General features: G+C 39.5%; 1 protein-coding gene and 1 long non-coding RNA gene across 3 annotated transcripts in view; one reads left to right on the top strand and one right to left on the bottom strand.

Moving 5' to 3' along the window:
* The window catches only part of LOC114017727 (uncharacterized), a 29106-nt gene extending 16385 nt beyond the window's left edge, over window positions 1–12721 (bottom strand). The window contains exons 1-2 of the long non-coding RNA XR_003562956.2: window positions 12447–12721; window positions 9719–9808 (exon numbers count right to left, since the gene is read on the bottom strand). This is a non-coding gene — a long non-coding RNA (uncharacterized LOC114017727). The remainder of the gene's footprint in view (window positions 1–9718; window positions 9809–12446) is intronic.
* A 284-nt stretch (window positions 12722–13005) lies between these two features.
* Window positions 13006–23684, top strand: part of DNAJC13 (DnaJ heat shock protein family (Hsp40) member C13) — a 55525-nt gene continuing 44846 nt past the window's right edge. For both annotated transcript variants that reach the window (XM_055708692.1, XM_055708691.1), the window contains exons 1-3: window positions 13006–13279; window positions 20235–20315; window positions 23528–23603. In XM_055708692.1, coding sequence (XP_055564667.1) covers window positions 20248–20315; window positions 23528–23603 — 144 coding nt within the window. In that variant the 5' untranslated portion in view covers window positions 13006–13279; window positions 20235–20247. The remainder of the gene's footprint in view (window positions 13280–20234; window positions 20316–23527; window positions 23604–23684) is intronic.

Below are 23684 nucleotides of genomic sequence, written 5' to 3'. Positions count from 1 at the left end.
GCATAGGCATTAAGAAAGGCTTGAGTCACAGCTACCTACTGATTACTGGGAGCAGTCTGCCACCTATTGCCTATACAAGCTCTCTGTGTTTGCAGCTTTCCACCTAAAGTGTAAGAAAGCTTGTTTAAATGGGATTTAGCTCACTTTGATGCTTCAGAATCTGGAGCCAAATTCCTCTTGGATGTTAAAAGGCCTGTTCTGCCCTTCCAGAATCAACTTCTTTTTTAAAGAAGTAGAGAAGATACTACTAAAAATTTTCTTCTAGATAAAGTATGCAGAAGTTGATGACAGGTAAGTTAGTGCCAAAAGAACAGATTCTGCAGCCTCAGAAAACACTACACAATTGGCTCAGGGATTAATCAGTAAGTTTCTCACAGGAAAAAATTCCTATTCAGTCACATTCAATGGCTAAACTTCAGAGGATGATTACATTTTTCTGACCTTCTGTTAGTCTGTGTCCATCTTATCTGTGTTTAACTTCTGAAGAACACGAGGAGAAACATATTTGATCAGTCTAGCTGTTGAGTACAGGCTCAGTTTTGCTATATTCAATTTTCATCCTGACCACAGACTTTCCACCAACGTTTTCTCACTTCTTGTTGATTACAACGATGAATCCATCACATCACATCTGGCCGCTCAGTCTGACACCAGGAATTTCAGCTGGGGATTTTTCAACATTTTGTCACCCGAAGTCAAATGCTGTTGTCACACACAGATGCAAGCTTTCCATCAGAAGTCACCAAAAGACACACTTGTTTTAGAAAGCTTTTTTCAGGCCTAGCAAGCTTGAACTTCTTTTGTTTTTTAATTTTGGGAAAATTTAGAACATAAAAATTATACTAAGCTATTAATGGATAAGACTGCAGTAATGTGAGAAATGTCTCATGGCAAGGAAATTCACTTCTCCAAGTTTTCCTTCAAGATCTTGTACTAGTATAACTACCTAAAATTATGATATATTGAAAGAAAGCTGTTTTAACAGATTTATACTGCTTTTAATAGTAGTAATCACATTAAAGAAGGCATTCCTTGAGGTAGCTGAAGTTAATAATCAGAAAATGATTAGTAACTTTTCAGTACAATGCTGTTTGAAGTACATTCAGACAACACATGAAGAAGGGACACACAAGAGTACACATGAGACAAAAATAGGGAAGGGGATGTGAAGATATGCAATATACTTGCAGCCACCTCCTGGAAATCCTCACCTGTGTGATTATTCATCACATATGCTAGTTCCATTGACTGATCGCTCACACTGAGAGTACTTGCATAAGCAAACGCCTGCAGAGATAGGTCTTCCTACATAGTAAAGGCATGAGCAGTAAAACAAAGAACTGGTAAGATGCAAACATTTGGGCAGGGGGTATTAAGTCTCTAGGAATTTGAGAGGAGGACAGAAATCCCTTCCTAGGTGTCCTGGTTTTGGCTGGGATGGAGTTAAATCACCACAATGAAACAGTAATATTCTGCACTGGGATTCCTGAAGCCAATAGCTATCAGGAGCTGAAAGTAAAAGGAAACAGAAACCCATGTGATGAACTTGTTACAAGTTGGAACATTGTCACACCCAGCTTCAGTTTTTTCAGTTTTGCTTTTAATCAGCAAAGTCCATGCTGGGCCCCTGTTTACTGATTGAACTAAAATAAATTTAGGGCCACAACTGAACAGTACGTCTTTTATCTGCCAAGTGAGGAGTCATCACCTTGTGCTTCTGTCAAAAGCTGTATTAGTGTTCCTAAAAAACTGAGTGCACCAGAGCTCTAAGCACTGGTCAGAAAGAAAACCAAGTTTTATTCAAAGACATAATTGCTAGTCACTTTTATGTAAGAAAAAGAACAGAAAATAAATAAATACCATACTTCAGTTCCTCTTAATAACTATCAAAATGCTTGAGTTTATTCAAATTCAAATGAAACAAAAATTCAAATTAAAAAAAAAAACAACAAACAATTCAGGTTTAGGCTATTTCTGTATAGAGTATGTTCTATAACTTTCTTGACTTCAATCTTACTTGTGCATAGAAAAATTTTCTTGTACAGGTCAGGTTGCTTCAGATCATAAGATTCACATTGGAAGTAATTAAATCAGCATATCTGGTGTTATGCAAATAATTACTTCTTCGTAAAAGATCCAGTCTGAACACGCTTAGCTTGTTTGGTAACAAACCACTTATTTTGCAGATTGTAGAGAAAAATTATCAGTAAAAAGCTTGAACAATTATGAAATTGGTTTATAAATTCATTAATTTTATTCCTGACACTCCAATAGTGGAATAGAAATAATGAACAACGATTTGTCAAAATGGAATTTGGACCAAGAGCAGAAACAAAAGCATTCTGTGCTTGTATGATAGAAAACACTATCCTCTTCATGGCTGCTATAATATCACCTTAACGGAAGGACTGTTCAAGCATTTTTAAATACTTTAGTCTACCCTCCTCTCCAGTGGATAGCCTCCACTTGCTGGCCAACTAATTAAACAAGTATACTAGCTAATTTCAGTTCCCTGTTAAGTGATTTACCAAACAACTAATTACTTCATATAATCCAAGCCTACTTTATTAGTATAATACAATAATAATTCAATATTTTTCAGAAATAAAGATATGTAAATAGGGATATATTCAAGCTTCTTTTCTTACACGCCTCTCTGCCATACAGTAAAAATGGGACAGCAGAAGTTCAGGGAAATTTGGCCAAAACCCCAAGCATTAATAGTATCATTACAAACTAGCACTAAATAAGATTACATAAGTACCCATATGCTTATGCTTAAAAACAACAGCATATGCCTTATATACCATTTGATGGTCACGATCTGTGTTAAAGCAATGCAAAAGGAGTGGGAAGATAATATGGAAAATATACTCCCTGAAATGGATGCTAGAAGTGGTGTTAGCTGTGTGCATTTCTGCCTTGCTTGTTGTGCTTTCTCAGATTCATATACTTCTGTTTCCATTAATTTAGCCAAATAACCCAGTGATCTGATTACAGACAATTTTAAGGATATTAAAAGCAAACTACTTTTTCATCTTCAGAAGCAACACTTCTGAAAGCTGAAATGCTGGTATCTCTGCAATAATGAGAAACTGGCAAGGGAATCAATGATTCAGTCCTAATAAGAAAACTAGAACCAGGAACAGCACAACAAAAATTAAGGTGAAACTGCAAAGACCCAAGAAAAAACAGAATCTACCAACCCAAAAGAAAAAGAGACATTTCCAAAGTCCTGCTTCTGCTTATTACAAAAAGAGGAAAGAGCCTGAAAATTATGCTGACTGATGCTCTTAATGACTCACTGTGTCTGGCATTCTTACAGTGTAGATGTCATTCAATAACAGAGGAAAGGCAAACTACTAGCTTCTGTATGGCCACGATTTGCAATGCAGGAGTTTAGCATTATTGCAGTATAAAGCTACACTCTCCTCCTATTGTTAACATAGATATAATCCGATTATCCCTGTAAATAGCCCACAACATGAGCTTCATAAGCACATCACCTGTGCCCATCTCCTCTAAGACTTCTTCCAAGGAGAGGCTCTGTTGCCTGGTGATATTCCCCACCCTCGTTCAGATGAGCACTAGTGATCACTGGTGTTGCACACTGACCTACGTATGAATGACCAGACCTCTTGCCTGTGCTCAAGGGTGAGAACATATTCCTATGGGGAATACCAGTGAGTCCACCTCCATGGGTTCTACCCTGTCGTTTTGCTCCATGGGCTCCACTGTGTGTCATCATTTGCATGAGCACCAGCAATGGCTCATGTGCCTAAAACAACATCCCAGATGTCCCATTTCTTAACCTTCTGCCTTTTCCTGCCAAGTTGAGTGATCTGGTCCATGGTTCAGCAAAGAGACGCCTTAGTGCGCTACCCAAAGGACAGCAGTCACTCACTTCTGCTTGCCTTGATCCTGCTTGTTCCAGGTCTCCTTGGTGCTACAGGGACAAGGAGGTCAGTGACTTGTGGGCCAGCTGGAGCTTGTTTGCCCTGTAGTACCAAGGAGATGTGGTAGCTCTATGTCCTGACCTACAGGCTCTGGTCTATCCAACAGGTCTGAGATGGCAGGAGGGTTTCATGTTTTAATACCAGATTTACTTACCTGTAGATATTTGATATTACATTGGAATTTTTATTTACAAGAGTGATACAGCATTATGCCCAAATGACACAAGCATGACGTAAGATTGTAATGTATGGTAGAATCACAATACAAACCAATTCCCCATACCAGTCTCTACATGCTCCACTGCCACAACAAGAAAGGTTTTGTCCTACTTAGAGAGGTCCCAAACCATGGACCAAATGTAAATACAGTCTGGAATCTTTAGATGGCCTGCACAGTGAGGGATGCTTAATTTCTAAGAATGAATGTTGTATCTTTTTTTCTCATGTTAAGTCCCAGCTCTCGTTTTAGCCAGTACTTCTGAAAGACAAACCTTGTATTTCACTGATACCAAGTCCTGAAAGCCCTCAGAGGGAGGAGGAGAGCCTACGCACATTGGTCGTTTTCTGGAGATTCAGAGTCAAGGGCTCCAGCGTAATTGTGCACGACCTTTCAGATCTGAGATCTGTCTGCATCGAGGAAGGGGCACCGCCGACTTGAAACATCTCCCAGCATCAAGGATTTTCTGGCTCCATCAGGAGTTCCAGGTTTAAATGGCAATTAAATCAGATTTAGTGCCTTGCACTATCAGTGTGTGACATGCCAGCTCTGCCATGCAGGGACTGAGTGGCCCCGTGTGCCATCCTCTGTGGCAGGAAGTTACAGCAGGATGTAAAACTACACATGGTAATATAGTCTGAAATACCATTGTTGATGATTTTTAGGCGTTCTGAGCAAACAAGGTGAAAACAAAGCCACTAATTTTCACTTTTCCATCGTAAAAAAGGGATGGGGGGAGAGAGTGGCCTGGTAAGATGTGTACGCTACAAACCATACATACACAGAGCTATGCTAACCTTTGAAATACTTGTAAACAGTTTCTGTAGAAAGCAGTAGATTTTAAGCAGCAGCAGCAGCAGCAGCCAAAATGCGGAAAGCAGCAGGTGTTGTGCATCCCACTTTCTGTGTCGTGGTGCTGGAGCCAGGGGTGTCTGGTGAAATCTCAAAACAGTCAAATGCTTTGAGAAGCCGAACACAGCTCAGCAAAGCAGATCTGAGCTAACGTGGACTGCCTGTCTGCCAGTAAAGAGATAACTGCACTCCATTGTTTAATTGAAATGTCATGAAACTAAAATACACTTTGGTAAAATCCACCATAAAAATCCATTCTGCTTGTGGATCCTGCATATAGGGGATTAAGCTATTGTGGGGTGGAGGTCTCTATCAGTTACACAGATAATGCTTGAGATTATATTGTTACAAAAACAATACAACTTTCGCATACCATGCAACTTAGACTTTTTAGCTAGAAGTCTTTTCGCTGCTGCTGCTGTTGTTGGTAGTGATCTGTTCATAGATGGATTAGAGTTGGGGAGTGTTATTAGGCAAAAAAATGTTCTCTTGTTTTTGCAAAACCACCTTGCATCTGTATCATTTATACACAATTAGTCTGCTTCTCTCAGCTACCAGTCATTCTAAATGGTAAAGAGCACACCGCTGGACTAAGGGAGGGTTTCTTTTAAAAAAAAAAAAGTAAAATGAAAGAAACCTTCTGATTCCCATTCTTTCTCATGAGGCTATAATTTCAATGGCTTGGCCTGCAAGTTATGTCATCATAATCTCCTCTGTTCTCTGTGCTTCATGAACAATTTTTCATGAAGGAAAGGCTGGATATACTCAAGAACATTCTTACTCTTTGAAAATAGTAAGAATGTTCTGATACTCTGAGGCATTGTGGGCAAGGTTAGTAATTCTTGTCTGTTGCTTTGTTCACAATTACTACAATCTCACTCTTATTTCTACATTGGGATTTGACCCCAGGGCAGGGAATCAGAGGATTAGTACTTATGTTTCCTCTAGATGCTGCAAAAGCTGAAGTGGGGAATCAAGTATATATAATTGACTTCCTCTTATTCTCATGGATTAGTGCCTAGGCAGAGAGCCTGTTGCTTCCTTTTCAGAGGTCCTCTTGGTTTGGATGATCAAATTTAAATTCCTGGAAGGCACTGCAGCTATAGATACATTCAAAAAACCCCACCGTGATTTCCTGAGTAGTTCTACAAAAAAAATCCCTCTGACTGAATTTACCTACTGTCCCACTAATTCACTCTACTCCTGAAAACCTCTGAACAGTGTTCAAGCTACTTTTTTGGAAGCATTTTTTCTTTTTTGTTACCTTAATTGCTGAACACAAATCTCAGACACTCTGTCAACCTCCAGCTTCTCATATTAGTAGCATTCCCATTCCTGAGCTAGTATTTAAATTTAACTTAGCCCTTTCCACAAGAATCAAGCTTAAAAAAATTGACAAACAAATTGGCAATTGAAAGTCTTAAGCGTTTGAACTTCACAAGGCAGGAGTGAACCTGTTGGTGTGGGTCCAGAGGAGAGCCACAAAGATGGTCAGATGGATGGAACAGCTCTCCTATGAAAAAAGACTGAGAGTTGGGGTTGGAGAAGAGAAGGCTCTGGGGAGACCTTATTGTGGCTTTCAGTACTTAAAGGGAGCTTATAAGAAAGATGGGAACAAAACTTTTTAGCAGGGCCTGTTGTGATATGACAAGGCATAATGTCTTTAAACTGAGAAAGGGTAGATTTAGACCAGATATGAGGAAGAAATTTTTTACAATGAGGGTGGCAAAACACGGGAACAAGCTGCCCAGAGAGGTGATAGATGCCCCATCCCTGGAAACATTCAAGGTCAGGTTGGATGGGGCTCTGAGTAGCAATCTGCTCTAGTTGAAAATGTCCCTGCTTATCACAGGGGCATTGGACTAGATGACCTTTAAAGGTCCCTTCCAACCCAAAGTATCCTATGTTTATGTTCTCAAATGTGCAAGGTATGTAAAACATGACATGACATGGTGTTATATAGGTCAAATACATTGAATAAGCCTGCAATGTATAGTATCATCTGTTTTGGTTCTACCGCCCATAAAAAGAGACATGGAGAGAATCAAACAGCAATTCTATATTTTTACAGAAAGAGTGTAGTTTTGCTAAGAAACACATGATTTTTAGAGCTTGTGTAGGATAGCTGGAAATTATACACAAGAATATACAGAGAAAGAAGCATTAATGCACTTTCAGCTAGTCAAATATTAGAAGCAGAAGGATGTTGTGAAAATTAATTAATATTTGTGGAGCACTCAGTGTACTGAAGAATGTCACAGAAATGTCAATATGGAAATTAATAAATTTAGAGCTTGAATAATAGAGTTGGTACAGCTTACATTAAATAAATCTTGGGCCATCAAATTGAGCAATGTGGATAGAATACAGTATTGCATACATGTTGATTGAATGAGTCCTTTGATCTTGTGGAGTGAATAAGGCAAAGTTCCCATGGAAAAAAAATGGTACATAAGTATACAACTACTTGCAAAGATAATCCTAATCTTCTGGTTGTTTTTAACTCTTAAAGTCTTCTGGTTTTACAATGTCAATATTGCATAGCTGTTTATGTGTGTAGATGTATAATATTCTAGGTTTATCTAAAAAATCCACATAACTATGATGTGGGATTATATCATACACTACATCCAGATCTGCAACACAGATCTCTGACGAGAGGACTAACAGTAACTAGCAACAGAATTAAATTGACATCCACTAGAGCATGTTAAATACACATTTGGGCATTAATTTTTTCAGCTGGAGTCATGCTGGAGCCATTGGTTCTATTTTAGCAGACTGTTGTGGGTACTGCTTTTTTTGCCCTGTCTTTTTCAGCCTGTTACTCTGCTAAGCCCTCTCTCCCTCTCCTTGCCTCTACATTTGAATCTTTCTAGCATCCTATGTTGACTAAGTTCGTATTCCTCACTGTATTCCTTAGATCAGTCCTTGTCTCCTTTCCCAGCCATTCCCAGCCTTTCCTCTCAGCTACTTGTATCATTAACAGTGTTTCCCTATGGCAGACCTAGGTGTTTCTCTCCTTACTCCTTTTACTTTCCCTCTTCTGTGAGTTCTTAGTACTAGTCTTCTTGAGGAAAAAGTCCTCTTCTCCCTACGTAAGTGCTTTTTCTGTTCATAGTCTATTTTTTTCAAATTTTCCAAAATCATAGCCTCACAGTTCTTCCTATCTTTCCCGTTCTCAGGTCTAGCCTGTTGAAGCTAACTGGTCACTCCTCCCCACTCAGCTGTTCCAAGATCTTTATCCACCCTGTGATTCCCATATGCAAAACTCACTCCTACCACATTGGCCCCAGCTAGCACCTGATCTCCAGTTCCTCTCCTATGCTCCTTCTTTTTTCCCTGAGCCCCTTGCCTTTATTACAGCCTACTCCTTCTTCAATGCCTCTCTGTGTTTTAGGCCGTTCCACTGCAAGGGCAGTGTGTCATCAGTGGGAAGACAAAAACTGGGATATCTTCTGTACCTTCTATCACAAAATTGTCCCCAATAGCCAGATATTTCAAAGAGCAGTTTACCTCAAGCAGGTTTGCAATACTAAGATGAAGTGTCCTCAGGATGAATTAAGCATTTGGAAATATTCACTGTTGTATTTTATCAAAGTTTCCACTGAACATGGGTGAACGCAGTTTTTTCAGATGTACACAACCGAGCTAAATGCAGTCAAAAGAGAAGGTATTTACAGACTTTATGAAATGGTTTCTATTTTCTTTTACATGCAATAAACAACATATTTCTCCTTTACTTTTTCCTTTGAAAAAAATATAAACACACATTTTTAAACAATGTAATTCTGTTAATAATTGTTGTGCCATTGTCCATTGCTATTAAGGCTCATGAAAAAACTCATTGTACAATGAATGACATCTGAGATATGAAGTAAATTATTACATTCACTGTACTTATGCCAGATGTACCCACATACACTAGTAAGACTGGATTGCAACTAATATTGAAACCTATCTATTGGAAGGTAAAAGAGTTAAAAGATAATACACAGATTATCTTCAAAAGACACACCAAAAATACTGAGTTATACAGGACTATAGGTAGATGAAGAGATCAAAAGTTAATCAGCAGTATTTACTGCATGTAAGTAGATGCCAAAATGAAAAGAATATCCAAACAGAAGAGAAGGGCTTGTTGTAGCCAAAAGGAATAGTATGAATATGAATACAGTTTAGCGTGAATCACTGTATTAAAGATGCTCCTTATTAATAATTCAACAAAACTCAGTAACAGTATTGTGAAGCCAATTAGCTTAGGCTGCAGTTATTATCAAGCTATTAGCTGTGACAACAAACAAATATCATTTAATGAGTCTATCAGGAAATATGGAATTATTAATAGGGAGCACCCAGAAATTACCTTTTAATTAATCTCACAGAGATTATAAATTAAATTATCAATATTATCTGCATTTATTTTTAGACAAAATATGTCAAATTACATAAAAAACTTGATTTAAGCTTTGAACTGCTGGCAAATACTCAGCATGGTCTTAATGCACCTTTGGGATGAGAAAGAGTAGAACAAAGACAGATGCAGTAATCTGGGTCTGATTCGCAGAAGGCCATCTGTGTAACCTGTGTTTTGGCATCAGCAACAAATTAGGAGTAAAAGTAACAAGATTCAGGAAAGAGGTTTTGAAAGGCATCTTACTTTATTGGTTTCAGGTAGGACTTGTACACTTACCTCCCTCTTGCCCCTTTGAAAATCTTTCTGGTATCCTCTATCAGTCAAGTCCTATAATTAGGCATCAAAGTATTATTGTTATCTGGTGACCTAAAAAATACAATTATTAAGCAGATTATCTTAATATCTCTTGATTATCCTACATTTATACTAAGCTGTAGTGTACCACTTACACACAAACTTTAAGACTGGATAGCTCCCCATCACCTTATGGCAGAAAATCAGTAGTTGGTCTGAGTGGATAGTCCTGCACCTTCCTATACTGTAAATATATCGAGTAAGAAAGTGACATAACTATTCGCAATTCTACTAGAAACCTATTTTCTTGGTAGAAAAGGAAGAGTGAAGGAGTCTCTCCTTTCTCCAGAAAGCTGACACAAAATTCTGCCCCGTCATTAGAGGCAGTACTGGGAAAAGGAGTTAACGTGTCCTTTGCTCACTGTGTGCAAGTTGGGTAGAAACTTGTTCTTTATAAACCACAACATATCCTTTTTAAAAATAATAGGAGCTCTGCTACTATCGGTTGTATTTAAAATCATCATATTTACTGCTGCTGCAGAGAATCCTTGTATAGGCCCTCTACTGTATTTTTTCTGTGGTGTGCTTGAAGAATTCAGCCATCCTAAACCACAGTCTTTCAGATTAGGTGCTGATCACAGAAATAGCCAGGGGAGTGTTAATTATTTAGTAGTGGACTGGAACTCTTCATTCCTTCCGGATTTCAATAATTGGATGGTAAGGAGAGACCTTGCTCTCTAGACTGGTGGTAGCCTGCAATCTTTTGCAAAAGACAGTATTTAAACTGACAAGGTCAGATTGACATTTGCAGTACTTCTTCACATGAAAGATCTAGAAATAACGAAAATGTGTTCACTTCTCCAAAGTGGACTGAAGCAATTTAGCATTTTATCTTTCAGGAAGGCATCAAACCCGTGCTTTTTTATTCTTATTTTAATAATGAGAATGGCTCTAATATGGTTCCTGAATGTGTGACTGGGAAAACTAAGGGTGAAACAGTACCCATGTCACAGCTAATAATAAAACTGCCATTGACGTTAATGGAGTAGGCATTTTGTCCGCTTTCTTTTTAATAGCTTTTTAAAGTAAAATTTTAAACTTTAGAATTAAAAGATTATGTTAAAAACTTTATTTTGTATTCCAGGCTTTCAACACAACTTTAGGTAAACAGAAAACGCCCTTTCTCTAAAAATATGTAGTACCACCTCATGAGAAAAAATGACCAAGAAAACTAAAATTATGTTGTCTGCACACAATCATAATTTCACACATGCTTTACAATTAAAAAATTATGAAATCCTGATCTACTTTAATTTCTGAAAGTCATTTTGCCGTGTTGACAATATAATTTCCAAAATTTGTTGTCCAAACTGCTAAACACACCTTTCTTGTTTGCTTTTTCTCTGAATAATAATTTCAAAAGTATTCTTTTACTTCCTCTCATATTTTCTCACTCTTGATCTGTATCTTCCCTTCCTTTTATCATTTTTCTGCATTATAAACCAAAGTTAATATCGCTACTTACACAAAATCATATCCAAAAATAGTGGTAGTTCATAAAGTAAAACAAACAGGTAAACACATAGTTTATTACTGAAATACTAGCTTGACCAAAATAAATATGCTGAAATACAATCTATGTTGTCTAATTAAAATCTGGCTATGAAAACATTGATTCCTAGTTACATCAATTTCATTATGCAAATATCATTCTTCGTTCTCAAGTAATAAACATCTAACAAGCTGTTGCTTCGCTTGTTGTTTTACCCACCTATATTAGCAACACAAAAAAAGTATTAATACAAAATACAACCCTTCTGAATAAAAAAATTCTCCAAGCCAGCTCATCAAGAACAGAAAAAAATCTCTCCAAACCCCTCCCAAAACCTCTTCCATGCACTCAGCCAAAGAAACTCTTCTGAATCATATCACCTCCTTCTGAAATTGCATTTCTGCAATTCCTAGTATGTTAATAAAACATGAAATCTTTTTTCCCCCTCAGTTCTGTGACCAAAAGTAATTTATCAGCTTCCCATAAGTAATGTTATTTTCCCATTAGCACTATTTTACAATGGTGACCCAGATTCAGAGGACTAGAGTTATCAAAAGAATGACTTATTAGTATTTAAATATCTTATGTAAAATGTAAGAGATGAAGGGTAGTTTATATGATATTAAAAAATAGCAACATACGGCCTGTGATTTTAATCTTATTTTTTCTCCAAAATAATTAGCTGCAGTTACGATCTGTTCCTCATTTCTCTCATCTGCAGACTTTAAAAGCACTACTTTACAGGAAAGGCATGGTAAGCTCACGTGTTCTTCTGAGTCACATTTCAAAATATTTATGTCAATCTAGGCATTTTAATAAGATGGTGGCAAGCTGTTACAATGCTGCTGTAGTTTATAACATCTCTGGGAAATCTTATGTTTGGTACAGAATATGGGAAGTCAACAGAGAGCTTGAAAAGTCCTGTAACAACTTCCGATGGTGGCTAGGCAACCACCTAAATCAGTGCTTCAGCAACATTAATAAGGGATTTAACATTTTTACAACCACACAAATAATACGCATAACTTAAAAGCATACTTTGCTTTTTGACTGTTCAATGTGCCTTTCATGCCCTGATGATGTACATTCTCTAACAGGAGATGGCAGGTTAGCAACATTTTGTATGCAATTAAAGCACTTCTCTCATTAGATACATACTTCTGTGATGAGCCTAAAACCAGTACCAGGCCTCAAAAATGCAGTAGCAGGATGCCGAAGGCTCGGAAACCTGGCGGTGCTGGAGATGTCCATTCTCCCAGCGCTACACAATCACAAGTCTCCAGGAGCCGGGCGCTCAGGAAACCGCCAACTAGCCCCAAACTAGTTGACCTAGTCTAGACAGACTAAACTCTTGTTAAAATACAACAGAGAGCAAGACGACGAGCTGAGCCACCCAGGGCGCCGGGCAACCCCCCAGCCCGCCTCAGGCGACACGCCACCGCCACAGCCCCAGGCACTGCCCCGACCTCTCTCCTCCCGCGCCCGCTCCCGCCACGCTCGAGCTAGAGCCCGCCCCCTGCGGGCCCCGCTCCCCGCTCCCCGCTCCTCCCTCCCCCCTCCCCGGGGCCCGCGGTGACGGGAGGCGGCACCCAGCGCCTTCGCGCCTGCGCACGGAGCCACCCCACGCTCCCCCCGCCCCGGTTCCCGGCAGGGCAGGGGGCAAGGGGCGGGAGGAAGGAAGCCAGGCGAGGCGGTGGGGCGGGCCGGGCCAGCGCGGCCGCGGGAGGCAGTATATCAGCTGACCGCGTCCCGTGACGGCCCCGGGCTTGACGGCGACTGCGTCGAGAGGGCGGTCTTGCTGCCGGAGCTAAGATGGCGGCCTCCAGAGCCAGGCTCTGAGGGAGCTGGAGAGGTGTAGCGGCTGCTGCCTGGCCAGGTGGAGGGCGAGGGGCGAGGGCTCCTCTCGGTGGCCCTTCACCCTTATTGCCGGCAGCGGCGGGAAGCGCGGTGCTGGTGGGGGCAGGTCCGGGCGGCGCAGGCTCCCCGGCCAGGTAAATCTCAGCGGCGGGGGAGGTGAGGAGGCGGTGGCGGCCGCTGCCTCCTTCCTCAGCCTCAGGCGGGACCGCTGGCACCGAGGTGCCGCTTGAGGCCGGGGGACGCGCCAGGCTGCCGGGGCTGCGTGGGGAGCGGGGGCAGGGCGGGAGGCAGCGCGCTGTGTGCCCGGGGGCAGGCGCTGCCGCGGGCGGGGGGGCGAGGGCCGCGGGGCGGGAGCAGCCGGCCGGGGCGGCCGGGATCCCTAGGTGCGGCACCTGTTTTATTACGAGCCATTCTCAAGCCCTTCTCTTCCTGCATCTCCCAGCAGAGGAGAATCTGGGCTTTACTCTATCCACAGCCTGGCTGGTGCTTCACTGAACGTGCTCTGCACCTGATGCAGCTTTTTTAGCCGTGGGGCAGAATTTGTCCTCTTTCCCACATGAGTACTAGCGTGTCCGTTCAGAAAAGATGTGTTATATTTTCTCCTCCTGGCCTCAGATGAAAATATACTTATCATGAGATGCTTTGGGAAATAATTTATGAAGAGTGGGAGAGGTGAGGAGGAGACTTGCTGTCACAGAGATGACATTTTATTTCTTTTTTGAGTGGTAATAGTATGCCTGGAAAGCATGAACAGAACCAAATGTATCTTTCAGAAAAGCTACCCTTAACGTGCTTATTTTTCAAACAGTTTTTTGATTTCTCTGATGGATGCTTTTTCACTTGCTTTTTGTTTTCTGACAGTCAAAGCAGGTAGGCATGCTGAATGGTTTTCTGTCTGCAGTGAGCTGCCAACAGTGTTCAGGATAGATTTCCCTGTCGGGTGGTGTGGAGCATGCACCTTTTGGTAGCTGTACCTGTACTGAGGGCCAAGCACTGGACTGTACAAATTTTGTTTGAGGATGTGTGTGTTTCTTTCAGCTTAGTGCCCTTAGGCCAAAGGAATGTTTGAGCATGCTGCTTGGGGGAAACGGGCATATAAGTTTATTTGGAGTATTGCTATTAATGCACTTATTCTCAGCTCTGTGGCTGCTTTTGAAGTTAATTGAAATGTATTTTCCCTTTTTCTCTTGTGTCCTTTCACAAATAAGATCTATGGCAGTCAGTCTGAGAAGGTGAAGCTGAGTAGATAGCTGCTTTGTTTCCTGTTACTTAGTACTGATTAAATAATACTGTATTTAAGAAAATATTCCTTGTTTTGGAACTCAAGTTACCAGAAGCTGAAGCCTCTTCTTGATTATTAGAAGGTTGCCTACATAGGCCACTTGCATGTAGTGAGATATGTAGAAAAGGAAGAAGGCTGTTGAAGGAACTGCCAGTGACTCAAGATACATCTTGGAATTGACTTAAGAAGATGCTGTTCAGACAGTCTGCCGTGGCTTAGTTCAAAATAACAGGACCGGTATTATAGATGTAAAAACTATGCTTGGCTCTAGCCTGCTTCAGTTTGTAGATATGCGTCTTGGTCTAATCCCAGCCTGCTATAGGCAACCAAGTGCCAGAACTCTTAACCAGAAATGAGACTCCTTTCCATTATTACTGACTCTTCCCCCCTCCCCCCAATTGCAACAGATTTCTAAGTGTTTGGAGACTCAGACCTGAGTATCTGTCCCTGTGTAATATAGTCTTTCCAGGAACTTTATCTTGTATTTCAGCCTTGCTGGAGTACAGTTCTAAAAAGACTTTGTTTCTTATGTATCACTTGCTCCTCTGGGGGTCATGTGGTATTTTTCACAGTTTCCAAACACATATCGTCCTGAGGGACTGAATCACTGAGCACTTCCAGATTTTAAGTGGTATGCTGGGTATTGGTCTTAAGGGCCAATCTGTGCTTCAGACTGAGCAAATAACTTTTCTTTTAACTTGTGTTTGAGCCTCAGTAAATGAAGATTAGTGAATTAATAAAGTAATCCTTCAGCTGGCATTCAACTGTGTCTTGGAAGTGTTAACCTCAACTGTTTAACCTCTCAATTTGCTTCCAAAAAAACTACTCTTATGCCAAAAAAACCCATAACAATTGTCCTACCTCATTAATAAAACTTAAAGTAGAGCAATATTCTGAGGAAATATTACAGTAAGGTTAAACTATGTCTGAAAGGATGACTTTTTTCTTTTCCCTGATTAGTAAATGAACCTTTTTGTTCTGATATTCACCTGTCTAGCTGGTGAATCAGATTGGTTCATTGGTACAGCAGAATGCTAATGTAGACGGAAAAGAGAAATAACAAGCATGGAAGATACCAGTCCTCAGTGGGGGAAACTGAACAGTCAGATGAAGGATGGATACTACTGTCATCAGCATCATTTCTGGTAGTAGTAAAGTTGAAATTCTCAGCCTGTCTGCATCCTGGACCAACTAAAGGCAGCAATGAGGCAGGCTGCACGAATCCTCTTCTAAGGATCTGGTGGATCTCAACTCTTTCTACTCTTAGAAAAAGGGCTGTGAGTTTCTGCACAACAGATCAAGAAATCTGGGTTTCCACAGCTAATTGGGCTGTAGTGCTTTAAGAGTACTGTTTAGGGAATAGGGGAAAAGTTTAGTGTTTGTTAGAAAGCATCTGTCTGAGGCAAAACTCTGCCAGTTGGTGCACACAGCAGTGGAAGAAGCAGATGAAACCTAGACAGCTAAAACATTTTGGTGCAGAAAAACTCATTTATTTAAATAACGCTTTTAAAGCTACAGATGAGTAGATGACTGGAAATCAGGCTCCAGACCTCTAAGCTGAAAGGTAGGTATGTAGAACCACAGATTAACAGAACCTTGGGGCTTTTTTCAGTGCTTTACTCTCTTTCCAGTTGGTCCCTGGGTTTATCTTACTGGTATGGCTTTGCTCTCTCAGAAAAGACACACTTGAGCTTGATCTGAGTGTCTGTCTCTGTGTAGTATAGACTTTCCAGGAACTTTACCTTGTATTTTAACCTTGCTAGAATAAGATTTTTTTTAAAAAAAAGAAATGTGAGTTTATCGGCATTTCTCTTCCTCTTTCCCGCAAGAAATCTCTGTTTCTAATCAGCATTTCTCTTCCTCCTCCCCCAGTGGAAGAGAATAATAATCCTATGTGGGGCTCTGAAGTGCTACTGCAGCATAAGGCAAACCTTCTGTGAAACATACGGAAGCTTTGTAATTGTAGAGGAATAATATGATCAGGAAAAAAAGTCAAACTGAATTCTGCTCTAAACTTTGAACCCATGTTCAGACTTCTGACTTTATTTAAACTAAGGGACACTTATGTATAATTACAGCTATGCCTGTTGGCTTGATGCCTCCAAGGTCACAGCTTTGTTTCTAACTCTGCAAGTGTTACTTTGAGACTGACTTGTTTCTGTTTCCTGAAATAGCTTCTGTTTTCCCACATGATAATTTTGTCTGAAGAAAGTGAAATCCCAGAAAAGTGAACGCAAGTTGAACACAGCTTGTATAATATACCTATTCAGGTAGCTGGCAGTAGTTCAGGCCCTTTAATTTTAGGGGTTCCTACTTCTGGTATGTGTAGCACATGTGGTAAGTAGAAAATGTGGTTTCAACTCTTTCCCCAAAAAGTTGTTTCATTGCTGCTTACGGTACCACATGAACCAAATTGGAGAGTATTGCTGAACTTCTGTCTATGAAAAAGCTAATTAAAATATCCAGGTATTAGGGGAGTGCTTTAGTTAAGCTCCCAATAGAAGTTGTGAATTGTAGACAATGTTTTGCCTGCAGGAACTTCAGATTACTTGACTACTTTGCATTCAGCATGCTTGCACTCTCTCTCAACCAGATGAAACATGTCTATAAACTGCTCCTTTCAAAGTACTTGTTGCCTCTACTGCAATGGAAGTAGAACAACTGAAACAGGTGTTTCTCTAGTATTAAGCCTTTGAGAGTCGTGAGTATGGGGATATCCAATGGTTGTGCTGTAAAATGTTTGAAATAACATCTGAAGTTATTTTCTATTATTGGTTACCTCAGGACACTAAGATGATAATAAAAATTGGGGTCTTACTCTGGATACTTTTATGAGTGAAGTAAAGAATATAACTCAATTTTTGTGAAGTCAGTAAAGTTTTAAAATGTTTTCTTAATACAGGAAGAAGATGTAAAAGTGACAATGTTCTATTGTTTTTGGAAATTGATAGGACTAAGCAGGCTGCTATAGCTTACACTGGCAATATGGCTAAACTTGATTAATCATAAAACCTGATGTGCTCTGCAAAGTCAGTGGTTGCACTGTCTCAGGTAATAAAATTACAGTGTATCATACTGTAGAGAGTATAGTAAAAGTGATGCCACATTGATTCTGCCAGAATGAGTGAAGGAAGGTAACTTCTTGGTTTCTTCTAAAATGTCTTTGTCATGAACTATTTTATCTTGCTCTTGCTGCAGAACCAAGGACAACTGAAAAATGATTGCTGGACTTCAACATAGCAGCTCAGAACACTGGGCTATTGTTAGCCTTGTTCTCAAACTGCGGGAAGATGTGTACAAGAATTAATTGTTATTAGGTTTTGGCATGTATTGCCTCTGTGCTAGTCTTCTCAGTGGGAGAGATAGTTACAATCACTGTCCAGAAGCACAGTGAGTGAAGCATCAAAGCTTAGTGACTTTAGTAGTTTTAATCTAAACAGAAAAGCATTGTGGTGAATTTGTCAGTTCCACTGCATGTACAATACTTCATGTGTCAGTAGTCTGAATCGTAGATAGTGGTGCTAAAATTAATGGAAGCTGCTAGTAGTTCATAAATGAGTGTTTCTTGGTTCAGTATTGTTAAGATGTTTGCAAGTGTGAAAACATCCTGCTTTAAATACTCTAAAGCAGGTGGTGTTCAGGTCTGGGAGATTTAATAGAGCTGGTCAGAGGACCGGTATTGGTGAAACTGGAATTACAGATAAATAGATCTTATAATCCCAAACTTAGTGGACTAGTCTTATAAACCTTTTATTTTTATTAATACATTAGTCAATGTCAAGAAAATGGCTTAAAAAGGGAGGTATGAAGATTGAGTATCTTGTAGAGGAATGAAGCTGGGTTAATTAACATTGATAGTATACAGCTGTGGGTTTCAGGGGCGGCGCGTTGGCCGATGTAGATGAGGTGCAGCTGTGGCTGGTTCTGTTAAGTGGTTGAGAGACAATGAAGAGAGAGCAGCCGAGGAAGAAGCAAGAGAGAGCAGGCCCTGGATGAAGCGAGACAGGGAGAAGGCAGCAGAGGGACTGGTGTGAAGAGTGTGTTGATATGAGATGGTGAAAGACCTTGTTGCAGCCGGCTCGTTTGGAGAGTGCTGCAACAGTATCTGGCTCTTCATTCTGAAAAATAACTTTAAAACACATCAGATCTAAAGTGTCCTACTATACAGTAAGATCTGTGTAGTTTGAACAGTGTACTGTTCTGATGCTTATCTGTGGCAATAATAATACAGTATAGTTCTTATAACTGAGCAAAATGGAGAACTTCAGGAATAATGCTGTTGGATATCTTACCCTCATGAAATTTTATTTCCAAAAACCGGATTTAGAGAATTTAGCTTGTCACAAGTCAGTGGGATATTAACTCTGAAAACGTGACTCGAAGATTGAGTCATTGAAATACGTAAATACTGCTTTTCTCTTTTTTTCCAGAGGCAGTACCACAAGTTCTTTTCAGTAGGTAGTGATGGTTGTGCTGGTTTTTCACCCGAGGGAAGGAATTCTCAAGTTCATTTCAGTCAGGCTATCCATTCTTCATGTTTGTGACTACATAACTGCTACAGTCTCTGCCCAGAAAGAAAATAGCCTGAAGTTGCAGAGGGTAGAAATTAGCAATGAGCTAATGTTACAGGTCATCCGTCCTAAAATGAGAGATCTTCCTTTGCCAAACCAAGTGGTTAGCTGAATGTATAAAGATAACTGGAGTTGTAGTCTAACTTTTAGTGGGGTGCTGACTGGGATTGGATTACTTTAGTGTTGCTTCAGGCAAGCTATGAATATGAATTCTTGCACATTAGTTTGTGTGTGATGTTTTGGGGATGCTACCACATTTAAGGGTGTGATCCTGAGAGTAGTACCAGTCTGCAGTCAGGAGCAGGGGAACTTGTTTTGACACATTCGGAAATAAAACCAATGCTGTAGCAGTAAGCTTGAGTGACAGCTTTGCTCTTGCAGCTTAGTTAGGGTATGTCTACTTAAGTGCCTTGTATATGTAATAAAGCAAAGTGAAAAGGAAAAGCAACTCAACATGCATCCATTTTACTCATGGAAGGTTGTGTGTAGTGTTCAGAAGCATTCCTTGGAACTTAGAGCTCCTAAGGCAGTGATCTAGTCAGGCAGTTAAGGGCAAGTTTTACTAAATTCTTAGAGAATAGGTATTCGTGTGTGAAATAGGCATGTCAGGATGTTATTGGTGGGATTCCTTAAGCTTTTAAAGTAGAGAAAGGGTACTTAGCTCTTCAGCCATAATTCTTAGCTAGTAAGTAAACTTCTCAACTTCAGATTCCATCTCAGACTGGAAAATAACCTGTTACATGTGTCCAGGTTTTTCCTTGCTGTGTATTTAAAAATTGCAATAGGAATACAGCTTAGCTGGAGTTGTGGAGTCAGGGTACTCAGGTTTTTTTATTACACATATTTCAGAATATTACACAATTTCCAGGAGTTAAGCATTCTTGAAAGGATATAGAATTTAATTGAATTTGAATGTGTGAAGGTGCAGCAAAAATAGTGATTGAAATAATATGGCAAATAATGGGGTGTAAATTACTGTAACCTGGTACTGTTAGAGTAACTAGTGTAACAAAATCAGTGGGGAAACAATTTCATGTTGAACTCCATGTGCAACTTAGTCTGTGCATTGCTTGATAAACCTAAGTATTCCTAATATTATTTTGTGTGGAATTGACCAAGCAATGACTTGAATGTTTAAAAACGAAGTCTTTCTGTCTTGAAGCATATTGATGATTAGTGAACATTGGTTTTAAATGAAAATCGTGGGTACTAACAGGATGTCTCTTTTGTTTTCAGGTCTTGGCACAGAATGAATATAATCAGAGAAAACAGAGATCTTGCTTGTTTCTACACAACAAAACATTCATGGAGGGGAAAGTAAGTAGTTTCAAGTTTGGCGTTTTTTTTAAAGTGCGAGACATGACTCTTCTCCATTATTGGATTTAACTGCGTAGTTCATATATTGATGGATGAAAATTGAACTAAAGGCTCCTGATGCTCAATCTCTGAACAGAATGTACCTACACTAGAACCAATTTGGATTTAAACGCTTAATTTTAGCCTTCCTCTGCACATGTTCCCACACTTCAGTGTAGCTCAGAAATGGGCCACCTGACATAGCTTCTCAGTCTCTTGAACTAATACATAAAGCACCAGTTTTGAAGTGGAAATGCTTCTCAGAACAGGGTCTTGGAGGAGTAGTGTCTTACAGACTTTAATAGCTGAGGCTTGCTAGTTCACACATACACTTAACATGTTGTCTAATAGATTATCTATTAAACTACTGAGATTTTAAAGACTTCTGTTAATAGAAATAAACTTCATCCCTAATGGGGGTCTTGGATCTAATAATGAATTTTCAGTGATGCTTCTGACTGTAAAATTTAGGGAACTTCTAATAAAACTATCCATTAAATTATCATAACTGGCATCTGTCACACAGTGTTTGAAATCAGCTGTTACGCATACTTTTTAAGGCTTCATAGGAATTTCTTTGGTATCCTTACCCATTGTTCCTTCTCACATGCATAGTAGCACTGTGGAACTGGGATTTTTCCTTGCTACCTAAACATCAACAGAGCAAAGAGGGTACGTTTTCTACACCTCAGGAGCATGACTACTGCTTTATTTTAGTAAGAGGTGATGTCTAAATCTGTTTGTCCAGTAAGTTGAAACTGGCGCTCTTTGTTGGCTGTATGCTGATAGATACTTAATGAATTCTTCCTATCAAAGACTGGGAATGCTGGGAAGGAAAGGAGGATGGGATTGCAGGGAGTGGCAGCCACAGATCTTTCTCGATTGTGCTTTGAAGAACTATGAGATTGTTTCAGTGTCTAATCAAAAAGCTTCTTGCCTTTGTCAGCAAAAATTACAGCCCTGGGTAGTTGAGAGTCCAGACTAGACTGAGCAGTTGTCTGAGGACAATCTTTCCTCTGCCCAGACAGATTCTTGATTGACCTGAAATAAATAGCTTAATATTTAATTTTACCTCATTAGAATTCTAGCTAATACTTGTGTAGATTCTTACCTGAGTTAAGTTCCATGCATTTGAATTAGTGTGGGCATGGGTAAATAAACTGTTTCCTTTAGTAATAATAAGAGTAGTGATGTGGGGTATAACATTAGAACTGTTTGTCCCTTTTAATCCTTCTGTTGCCCAGCAGACAATACCAGGTGCCTCTATTTGAAGTTTCTAAGGCATATGTGCAAATCTAGCGTGCATGTGATAAGAGCTACCTGGTGAAAATCAAATACATAAACTCTGATTTCTTCATTTGCCCAATGCCTTCCATTAAAGAGCCTGTTGCTATGTGATGCAAGCTGCTGAAGTTAGAGTAGTATGATCTTGAAGTCTGATGGCAACATTCTGATAAACTATGAAGTCTTGCGGAACTTCAAACTAAGTCTAAAGACTAAATCGGAGGCTTAGTTTAAAAACTCAATGGCACTTTTCACATAATGAGGGGAAAGGCATATCTAGTGAGTAGTTGTCTTGTGTTGCAGCAGAAGCTTATATGGCTTGTAGTAAGCTTCTATATATTCCTATACATATATATAAGAATTCCTAATTCCACTCAGATCATAGTTACACATTCTCAGTATAATCTGCGAACAACATAAAAAGCAGGACCTTAATGTGTAGTGCTAAACCGGCCTGAATCACTTTGAATATTTGTATGATTTATCCCACTGCTGAATGAGGGCTGGGTACATGGCAGAAAATATGAGAAGTATTTTCTAGTAGTGCAGATGATAATGCTCCAGTGTCAGTCTGTAGTTCTGTAAAATTAATGAACACTGTCCTTCTCTTAAGTGTGATGGTATAAAACTTGGCTAGCAGGTTCATATTAATTTAAAAAATGTAACTTTTGACTTCTACAGTGCTTCAGAGAAACTAGTGAATAGGCAATAATAGCCTTTTTACTAGGAAGAGCACATTTGCTTCATATTCTTCTTAAAACAGCCTGGTGTTAGACTGTACTTCAGTGTAATTTGAGATAATTGACAGTAGAATCTTCATGGCCTGAAGGTATAAATACCTTCTTACATATTTAAAGGTGAAGTTCTGGGCAAGAATATGTTTAGGCTGCATCTAAGAACTGACTTGGTAGTCTCCTCTGTTCACGCAACAAGACTTGGATTTTCTGAAGTTGCCTAGGGAGACAAGATGAAGGAAACGGTAACTCAGTAAATCTGCTCTTCTTTCTTGCTTTCCTTGTTGCATCACATATTAAGAATGCTGGATAATAAATATGCTTCTTAGATATTGAAGTGCTGGCTTGAGCATGAGGGAAGAAAAAGAAGGGGCTGTAATGTTTGGCAGATGTTCTTCAATTGTGTGTGATCATGGCAGATCCTTATTCTGCCACAAAGCACTGTGAAGCTCTGTAGTATGTTAAGTGAGTAAACAAAACCTTATGCAAGTAATAAAGTGCTTTATTACTTGTGAAAAGTTCTTTAGCACAGCATAAACAAGAATACCTACCTAAATTGTGTAACATGAGGAGAGGGAGCAGTTGATTTTGGTCAGAGGATTTTGTTATGATCTAAGAACTGGAGCATTTTTTGACAAGCTGAATATAGTGGAATTATTAGCAGCCAGAGTAACTTCAAATGTTATGCTTCATTACTATGACTTCTTGATCTGCATCCTAAATAAAGAAAATTTAACTACATGGAAAAACAAATAGGTTTTTCAAACAGATTAAACAAATTTAAGGTGGCAGGTCGCTTCAATAGTACAGATTTTTCTAAGTTTTGAAGAAAATAAGCACTTCTTAATTCCTAGATAAGCCATTACTGGCCCAGATGAGTTTGAACTTGCACTAATTTGAGTAATAATGGAAAATGGTAGGGCAAAGTTATGCGTGAAGAAATATATTTAGTAGTATTTAACTTGTACGTCCCTTTTATTGATATATTAAGAAGAGGAGCTTAACGTATTACAAGGGCAAATTGCAAACTAAAACCAAAGAAAACTATATCAATTTCCTACCAATAATTTCTATATAGCCTCTAAACATAATTTTTGCAGTTCAGTGGGGATTTTTTGTGACTTCTGGAGAAACTAACTCTCTTCTGTATTCTAGATATAAACGAGTCTTTTCAGTTGGAACCCATGCCATCACCACATACAATCCCAACACACTAGAAGTTACAAATCAGGTAACTACCATTTTTAAAGTTGATTTCTGACTTGCGTTCATTATTCAGAGTGAACAGTGGTATTCAGTCTTTAGAAGCTAC

This window comes from Falco cherrug, chromosome 4 (genome assembly GCF_023634085.1).
Source record: "Falco cherrug isolate bFalChe1 chromosome 4, bFalChe1.pri, whole genome shotgun sequence".
In the NCBI taxonomy this organism is placed as follows: Eukaryota; Metazoa; Chordata; class Aves; order Falconiformes; family Falconidae; genus Falco; species Falco cherrug.
This window is presented reverse-complemented; position numbering and strand designations above follow the sequence as displayed.